We start from the raw sequence: 9711 nt of genomic DNA on the forward strand, positions 1-9711 counted from the left end.
CTTGTATCTAGTATAGATTATGCATGATATTAGTCCAAAGCCAAAAGGCTCACAATTTACCGCATTAATTCATTCCCCTGGTTAGGCCCCACCAGTAAACAGCATTTTAAGCCAGAGCAACCCCACAACTCAGCACTGCTCAGTATGCATGTATACTCCAGATACCCTCCTCAAAGGATATGTATGCTAATTAGCCCCCACTCATGCCTGGAACCATGTGTTGTTTTCACAAGTCCTGGGATGCTCCAAAAATTTACATGCAAATAAGGTGCAGAGCAACCTGGTCTGGCTTCATCTCCTGGGGCGCAGATGTGTGCAGGAGTTTGATTCCCCAGGGACAACTAGCAGCAGCACACCTTGAGATGCAGCTACCTGTCCCCAAGGAATGCCAGTGCCACATGCGCTTTGGTGCGTGGCATGTTACACCAGGGAGCAGTAGGGGAGGCTGAAGCCAGTACTGTGTTGGCCCCAGAAGCCTTATCTGGGTCCTGGGGGCCTCCTGGGGCTGCAGCTATGGCAATCCTGGCAGGCAGAGCCTCACCAGCAGCCACAGCACAGCTCCAGGTGGCCTAGCTCCACTTTTCAGTAGTGCACTATGCCCAAGTATGCATGCTCTATTTCTTTTTTTCAGCACATTTTCTCACCCCTGTGCATAAGCAGCGCACCCTCGCAGCACAGAAAACACCAGACTGCACGGTATGTGGTGTTGCAAACGTGTTTGAGGTACCACATACTGCACAACTGTGCTCATCTGGACATGCTGATAGGGGGCTTGCCCATGTTGATCATATGCACCAGGCTGAAAGGGGGCACAACTAAGGGCTATTGGATGAACTGTATGCAATGTTGTAGCTCGCCATGGTTTGAAAGAGTCGGTGGTGAGGGGGATTGCACTTAATGGGCACTAGCATGTCTTACTCAGATGGTTTGCACTAATGTATCCTTGTGGTAGATTCCCATCAGCATCTTTGCCCAATGTCGGACATGTATTTTAATTGTGTTTAGTGTTGGCTGCATTTCATCAGCTTCATAGTTGGTTTCCATTACTGAACACATGCTGCTTTTGCTAGCAGTTTATTGACATATAATGTGTTTAGTGAGATTTCCTTACATGCAATAAGACAAGTGGCTTTTTCCCCTCCAAAGCCAACTGAGGAGAAAAAAAAAAAACTTTGTCTTGTATTTGAGTAAATACAGCATTATGCTAATGTCATTATTGACTGGGCTGAGCTATCAAACAGAAACAAATAGTTTAGTATGTTTTGGTGTTACTTAAACATTCTCAGAAAGAGGTGCAAATTTTTAATATTCAACAGCTTTTTAAGAAGTGCATCCTTTAAGTAAACCTTTCAAACAAATGGAGTTTACCATATTCCTGTGGAGATTTGCCCAGGCTGCTCGCCAGTAATAAACGCGTCTCTTTTGCCGTTCCTTTGGTTCCGCAGCCATTACATATTGGGATAGAGATGGGTGCAGTCTTAGTACTTGGAGGAGGAATATTTGGCCATACTTTAGCAGGATCAATTAAAGTATTTCTGGTTGGCTGTCGAGACATTTTTCCAAAACACGAGTTAGTTTAGTGTACATAACTGTGCATACCATTCCAAATTCTAAACACTGATTCTTACCCCTCCAATGACAAACACTTTCTAGTCAACTGAGGTTAATTTTCAGAGGAACAGGTACATCAATAACACTGAATAAAGCATCTTTCCCTCGTACAACCTTCCTTTCTTTGCACACCTTAGAATCCTCAGTCACTGTTGGAGTTTAAGTGCTTGATTCAGACACTATCCTTAAGACATTCAGGTTGCTCACAGATGTTTAAAATCACAAAATGATACTTTACCGGAAGCAGCAACACCTTACTTCAACCCAGCTCCACAGAATCTGTACCGATTGGGCACTCCAGCTGGGATTTTGGACAATTTTAGCTACAGCCGATTCAATCACCTACTAGATAAAAGTGACAAAAAAGCCCCGCTAAAGTGCCTGATCTATACAGATGTTGGGCGAGCTGGGTCCAGCCAATACATTGCCTCTCCTGGGCATGTGCTGGGCTCAGTGCAGGAGCACACCAAGTTTAAAGTTAAGTGCTGTTTGGGTTTTTTTATGTCTGCAAGTAGCCTCAATTTTCAACAGGGTAGGGGAGGAGGGGAAGACTGTTGTTTTAATGAATCTCAACATTTCCAATATCAAGGCATCCATAAGTTACTGATGAGTTTTTTAAATTCTTGGCCTTGTTTGGTGAAGTGAATTTATATATTCATTTTGATATTAATTTTTTTAAACTCCTCTCAATTTCTGAGCCTCAGGTAACGCTTTGCAGTACAAGATTTGCAACAAATATCACTTCTGAAGCATTAGTAAAATTTAAAATTAAATTTAAATCTAAATTCAGTTAAATATTCAATATATACTGAACTGATATCGAATCAAAAAAAGTAAATTATAGGTTAGGAAAGGCTGATCTCAGGCACTTGACTTTTTTCATGAGATCCACCTTGATCAGATCCCTGTGCTGATTACAGACTAAACGTCATTCAATCTATCAAGTCACTACTAACGTTACATTTCATCTGGATCTGTCAGAATAAAAGTAAGCTCTCTTTCCGGGACTATTTAACATTCTGTTCAATTAATAATAGAATTAGGATACATACAATCAAACAGTACAATAGCCTGTTCTACTTTCCCACAGAAGTGAATGTTACTTCCATAAAAGTGCTCACCTTGGAAAGACCAGTCTTCCTATACCATGGCCCTTATTCTACATAACACTGCCAACTGCTATTCTTGTTTATGCTTTCTGGCAGCAGGCCAAGACGACTAGCTTGGTTCCAAGATGGGTTATGATCCAGCTGCCATTATCATTTCTCTCCCCTGGCTGGCTGCAGCATAGCACAGGTGAAACTCCTCACTGCTGACCCCCCAACCCCAACCCTGTGAGCTACATCTAATTGCTCTGTGTGGGCCATAGATTGCTGATCCCTAAACTACAAGATTCAAGCCCCTCCCACTTAAAGACCTGTTTGTTAGAGCTTTTATAATAAACCTTATATGAGGAAATGCAATGTATACAAACCTTGCTTAAACAGTCACTGCAGTAGTGAGAACCCTTTAAACAAACCGAAGGTGCCATATTTAGGTGCAAAGAGTTGGCGCACACACGTGATGTTAGCTCCGATTGTGTAATGTGCTCCTCCAAGTGCCCTGCAGCCCCACTCGTGAATTCAGAACAGGGAAAATATCCAGAAGATGGACAGCTCTGAAGGGCTGGAAATTGATGCAGTTTGTGCACGTTACCATGACAGGATTGGAAATGGAGTTTTCCACAACAAGGCAGATGTTGACAGGAAGATACATTATTTTCTATGCACATGCCAGGGAAGTCATTTGTAATGCCTGTCAAACTGCTTCTAGCTGTAGCGTTCTTGAGTGAAGATGCAGACTGATAAGCAAACCCTGACCCTATTTGACAAGTAATTGTCCCAGTGCTTTGAGAGTCTAATATTGTGCCAGGGTGAATCAAGCTACCACCACCACTACCAAAATGCAACTGAGACGTGCAGGAAGAGTCAGAGCCGTGAGTGCAACAGCTTACTTTGGGGGCAGATGAAAGTTGTATTTGCCGTTGATGAATAGGATGAACATCAGGAAGTGGTACTGCTGGAAAGAGTTTAGAGCTAGCATGGTGAGGAGATGGAGCATCCTTCAATTCCACAGCAGTTTTGTTGCTCTCCATGTAATCTTTCTGGTGGAGGAGGGAGGGGGAAAAAAAAACAAAAAGCATACATGAGATTTACCCCAAAATGTAAAAAGGTATAACCCACTAATTTACAGTAACAAACAGCTAATATTTACTGGTTATTTTAACTATGACAGAAGCCAGGAAATCATAAATGATTATAAATACCATCATAACATCAGATACATGTGCTAAGCTCTAGACATCTTCTGTATAAGTTGCATACATAAATTTAAAGGGACAAATTTCTGGGATAATAAATACAAAAGACTATAAACCAGAACAGTAACTGACTACAAAGATAGATCACTAAATGTAGAAACCGAAGGAGGCAGAAGAAAAAAAAGTTAAGAAATTAAAATTAAAATTTTTTTTCTCCACTTGAAAAGCAAAGCAAACGGACATATAATATCACCAGGACATACAACTTCTGTAATGGAAGCAAATTGCAATGCAGAAGTAATGAAGAGATGGTTATAATATATAATTTACTTAGAATACACACATTTACTTAGACTTGGATCAAGGCCATCAAAAATAGGCTGCTGAAAGATACCTAGTATCCACAAAATGAAAAATGAGCATCTTAAAAGCCAAGAACAGAAAAAGAACAAAAACAAAGAGACAGAACGCAGGTAAACTATGATGGCAAAGCAGTGATTTTTCAACAGAGGAAGAACAAAAAAACCCAAAACAAAACATTGGATGTCCATGGGGTGGCTGCACAATGGAAGCAAATTTATTGGGTACATGCGTTTTTTTGCACGTGCAAGTTCTAGATTTCATTAGATTTTCAATCTTTACATTAGAATTTTAAAATGCAAGTGCGTAGAGTCGTGGGACAAAAGATAGTTAAGAATTAGACATTTGTAAATAACTGTAAAAGGTTGTGCTAAAAATTTGTCTTATAAGAAATAGGACTATATGTTATGATTCAGGGCTTAAGCAAATCAGCTATGAAGATGGGAAAAATGCCTCTCCTCTCTCCAGTAAAATACTATCATCTAGTACATGAGTGCCTTTTGTCCACAGATCCTAAACCACTTTAAAGAAGTTGATCAAACTGAGTATTCATACACTGTATTCTCTATTCATTACAGATGGAGCAAAACTGAGAAAGAAAAGTTATTTGCTAAGAACTATTCAACTGGTCAGTGACACAGCTGACACTACTCAATTACTCTACAACCCAGCCATTGCCCACCTAATACTGCATAATGAGAAACATCAGTTTATTTTAGTACATTAGTTATGTTCTTAGTACAGTGAAAAATTACCGTGTCTGTACTGCAAGGTGAAGTCTTTCCAGTTGCAGAAAAGCAATTAGAGAATTTCCACAGCCATGGTTTAACATCATTATCTTGTCGCTGAAGCCACCCAAAAGATCTATTGCAGAGGTTCTCCGAACTGTTTCCTTCCATTATACAGCCATACAAAATGGTTCAACATTCTTTCATCCCTCTTTTCTTTCATTCTTCCCACCTGTAAAAAAGTGAGCATGTTTTAAATAATATTTTTAAAGATAATGAAAAATATATTGCTTTATTCTGTACTCCAATAAAAAGGAAGTTTCTGTATCTGTACTACTTGATTCAACTTAATAAATATTTTGAATGCAACTTAGACTTATATCTACAATGTGTTTTTGTAACTTCTTCCCTGAAGCTGAACACAAACCTGAGGCATAAGCAAGTTGATATAAGTATTTTTTAGGCTCACGGTAAATCTACCAACTACTGAAATGGTTTTATATAGTTCATAACATCACTCCACTTATGAATATTAACCAGGATCTAGATTTTCAAGAGAAGTGTTCAAAATGAAACCCACTGTACTCAACAAATGGGAAACTAAATAATCATCAAATTTTCTCTCATTTAACCTGCAACAACTTATACATTCATCTGTTTCGGACATACAATGTAAATACCAAGTATTTATATAGTTCTTTCCCTAATCCAGACTCTTTATAAAATGTTGCTAATCCTCTGCATACCTTGAGATATAAGCATCTGTCTTGTTTTAGAGTCCCAGAAACCTAAGCAACCTCCCAAGACCCTGCAGCAAATGTTATTAAGTGAGCTTTGATTAGAAACAGACTTCTTGACCTGTGCCCACATGCTGCATCCGCTAGGCCAAGCTGTTTCTCAGCCTTTAGTTTCATTTATGTAAGTTGGGTGGTGTCTGCCAAACCCTTTACTGTAGGGTTTTTTTAAAAGTACCATACTAAAAAGTTACACAACTACTACGAACATAAAAGCCTAACTGCCCACGTGATCCCTGCTCCCAGCTGCAGCCTCTTCAGAACGCGACATCGAGCCGATCGACTCTCGCAACTTGAAAGCATTCGGCTTATGAAATGGAGACACTTATTCAATCACTTTAAAACAAAGGGGCAAGAAACACTTATACAAGATAAGAGTCAAGGAACCCTCCGTGCTTTTCACCTCTGGGCTGAGGCTCAGTAGGCTGGGGTTTGAGGGGAGTTCAGGGGGGGTTGAGCGGGTCCCCCACCCCCTTGGCTTGGCCGCAGCGTTTTGCATCCCCGCTCCGGCCTGAAGCAACAGCAAGACCAGCAGGGGCCGCCCATGAGCCCGCCGGGTGACAAGCCCGGGACGGGGGCGGGGGGTAGAAGCCGGGGGCAGCCCCTCCCAGTGTCTCCGGGCGGAGCCGCCCCGGGAACAGCTCCGACGCCCCCTGCGGTGGGTGCGCCCCGGGGCTTCCTCCTCAGCGACCCGTGCCGCAGCGCAGCCCCGCCGCCCGCTCACCTGGGCCGCTCCCGCCGCCGCCGCCCCTCACATGCCGGCCCGCCCCCCCCCGCCCCTTTGTTTTGCTTCCCCCGCCGCTCCGCGCTTCCGCCGCCAAGCACCGCGCGCGGCCGCAAACGGGCGCCGGTCGTAAACGGGAACTGTCGTAAAGCCCCGTCCCCACCCCCACCTTCTCCGAGCGGGGGCGGGGCTCGGCCAACCAGGGCCCCGCCCCCCGCAGGCAGCCGGGGCGACGCCACACCCACGTGTGTCCGCGGGCCGGGCTTGTGCCTATGGATTCACTCGCATTAGAGGCGCCGGGCCTGGTGGGCTGTGGCAGGATGGCTTCTCCGTGGGAAACAGCTGGGAGATGGTCATCTGAGGGGATGTTTCCAGTGACCCGGAGCAAAGTAGCCCCACGGCTTTTCCCAGATTTAGATAGCTTAGATATGAATTAAAGGCGGTTTTAAGTTTTTGGGGGTTTGTTTTTTTGATGGTCTACAACAGCTTTGAAATAGTTTGTCCGGGAATCAAAAAAGAAACAGACTTTTTCCTCCACCTGCGTAGCTAGGTAGAAGGCTCTTGGGCTGGCGAAATAGCAAAACGGAGAGTATGCGCTGAAGGTTCGGGGTTTTTTTAATGTCTGAAGTAAGCAAATGTGAAGATAGAGGGGCAGATCATAGGTGCTGACTTTGTTTTTTGCCAGGTGGGTGCGGGCAGGTGTAATTCCCCCCACCTCCCCCAAAAAAACAAAAACAAACCCCAAACCACCAACCCCAGCATTTTACTTTTTACTCAGCACTTTCCCAGCCAAGCCTCAGCAGGCCCAGAAAAGGCAGCACGTTACTCTGCCCAGCTCTGCAGGGTCTGTGAAAATCAGGTGCTTTAGTGGGGCCTTTTTGGTGCTTTGATCTAATAGCTGATTGAATTGGTTTTAGCTAAAAGCATCAAAAAGCTCTGCTAAAGAGACTGATCTTTACAGATACTACAGAGCTGGGTAGAGGTCACCAGAAAGGGCAGAACTTCCAGTAAAGTGCGTTTTTTGGGGGGTTTTTTTAAACATCTGCAGATGACTCCATGGGTGCTGAGCACCTGCTAACTTTTTTCGGAGGGTGTTTGAGCCCCAGAGCACCCAGAGTTAGTGCTTATGGCTCCATTACAGTTTAAAGATCAGCATCAACTTTTATATCTGCCGCGGATCAATGCTAAGATTATTTTGCTAATTTTTTTTGTTAGGGTTTTTCCTTTAACTGAAGAGTCTACACCAGGGGTAGGCATCCCCCGGCACGTATACCAGAGCGTGGCACATGAAGGTATTTTGGTTAGCATTTGTGCCCCAGCATGGACAGCAGGGGAGCTGGAAAGATGGGCCCCCTTTGCAGGTCCTCCGCCATCCACCCCAGCACACCATCATCTTACAAGTTGAGGTTATGGGTACTCTTGGCACTCTGCCTAAAAACACTGTCAACCCCTGGTTTACATTGTTATTGCGCTAACGCCTTGCTCCCTTGAGGACTCAAAGGATCAGCATTCCTCTTAGCAGATATTTAAGCCTTTGCAGGATTGGTCTCCTATGGTTTCAGGGGTTTGACCCTGCATGGTCAGTCAACAGGATCAGGATCAAAGTTTCAGTTCCTTGCAAGGATATATGGGTGCCTGTTGCCAGGTATCTTGTAAAACTAGTTGCTGAGCTGCTAGTGCAATCGGTGATGTATGTTCTCATTCATGTGGGCTGAATCAAACTCCAATGAGGTAATTTGTGTATTTGTTTTGCCTCTCAGGAAGCAAATACCAGACACACCTAATGAGCAAGTATTTGTGTGCATTATCCCATAGGTGCACCCCTGCAGTACTTCAAAAAGCATCAGGATGCCCTAGCCCTGTTATTAATAAAAGTAGACCTGAAGTCTGGTGAAGTCAAATCAAAGAAACCTGACTGCACTGAGCTTTAGGATTTGGCTTGGTGATGGCTGGTGAGCATTCCTGTGCTTCCCAGTGGCCTAAGCTAGATAAACAGCATTTGGGTGTGATCACTCAGGTCATTCCTAGCTTCTCTTTACCTTTCTACAGGATTGTTGGGCTTCTATTGCAATAATTTCCAAATGGAAATAATAAAAAAGGCGCATGTAAATACTGTGCTTTGGTGTCTCTCAAAGGGCCTAACCTTAGTTTAATAGTTTCTATAGCTGGAAGGGACCTAAACAGATCACCAAGTCCAACCCCCTGCCCTTGGCTGGAAAGAGTGCTGGGATCATAATACCCCAGCCAGGTATCTATCCAAGGTCCTCTTGAAGACCCCCAAGGTAGGGGAGAGCACCACCTCCCTTGGGAGCCCATTCCAGAGCCTGGCAGCCCTAACTGTAAAGTAATGCCTCCTGATATCAAGCCCTGAACCTGCTCTCAATCAATTTGTGGCAGTTACTTCTTGTTATCCCAGGTGGTGCCTGGGGGAACAGAGCCTTACCTATTTTCCACTGGTCCCCCTGGTGAGTTTATAGACGGCCACCAGTTCCCCTCTCAGTCTTCTCTTCTGGAGGCTGAATAGATTCAGGCCCTTTATAGTCTATTTTCGTAGGGCTTGGCCTGCTGCCCTGTGACCATTCGAGTGGACCTCCTCTGGACTCTCTCAAGGTTAGCCACATCCCTCTTGAAGTGTGGCTTCCAGAACTGGATGCAGTACTCCAGCTGTGGCCTGAATAGTGTCGCATAGAGGGGGAGGATCACCTCCTTGGCCTTGCTTGTGATGCATCGGTGGATGCACGACAAGGTGTGGTTAGCCTTACTGACCACTTCCATGCATTGGCGGTTTATGTCCATGAGTTCAGTTAGAGCAGAGTGGAAATGCAGAATCTTCAGTAACCAAAGAGTAGATTGAGAGGGGCTTTTAATATACCAAGGTTACACTTTAATATTTGAACTCATTTACAGCTACTTGCCCATATTTCTGTGAAAACCTGATCCTTCGGAACAAAAACTTTCTATCCTGGGTTTAGGTGAACTTTTAAGACATTCCAAGGGAAAAGTGTACGTGTACATGTGTTTCAGTGCTGTTGGTTGTAGTTGGGTTTGTCTAAGGATGTAGGCAGACAGGGTTCTTTGGGTAGATGTGATATCTTTTATTAGGCCAAGTAAATAGTTGGAAAACTTGCTCTTTGCAAGCTTGTGGGTGTTTGTGCCGGAAAGCTTACAAAGAATAACTTTTCTAACTATTTAATA

General features: G+C 43.9%; 1 protein-coding gene across 4 annotated transcripts in view; it reads right to left on the reverse strand.

The window, feature by feature from the left end:
- MARF1 (meiosis regulator and mRNA stability factor 1) overlaps positions 1-6623 on the reverse strand; it is a 34190-nt gene extending 27567 nt beyond the window's left edge. Inside the window, exons 1-4 of one of the 4 annotated variants that reach the window (XM_090024015.1) lie at positions 6517-6623; positions 5026-5230; positions 3605-3754; positions 1369-1543 (exon numbers count right to left, since the gene is read on the reverse strand). In XM_090024015.1, coding sequence (XP_089880141.1) covers positions 1369-1543; positions 3605-3754; positions 5026-5169 — 469 coding nt within the window. In that variant the 5' untranslated portion in view covers positions 5170-5230; positions 6517-6623. Of the gene's footprint in view, positions 1-1368; positions 1544-3085; positions 3755-5025; positions 5231-6195; positions 6344-6516 lie in introns of those variants that run through there. The other 3 variants (XM_090024013.1, XM_090024014.1, XM_090024016.1) reach the window with 3 other exon arrangements.
- Between the last annotated feature and the right edge of the window lie 3088 nt (positions 6624-9711).

Source organism: Crocodylus siamensis, chromosome 12 (genome assembly GCF_052110815.1).
Source record: "Crocodylus siamensis isolate JL-2025a chromosome 12, ASM5211081v1, whole genome shotgun sequence".
Taxonomy (NCBI): domain Eukaryota; kingdom Metazoa; phylum Chordata; order Crocodylia; family Crocodylidae; genus Crocodylus; species Crocodylus siamensis.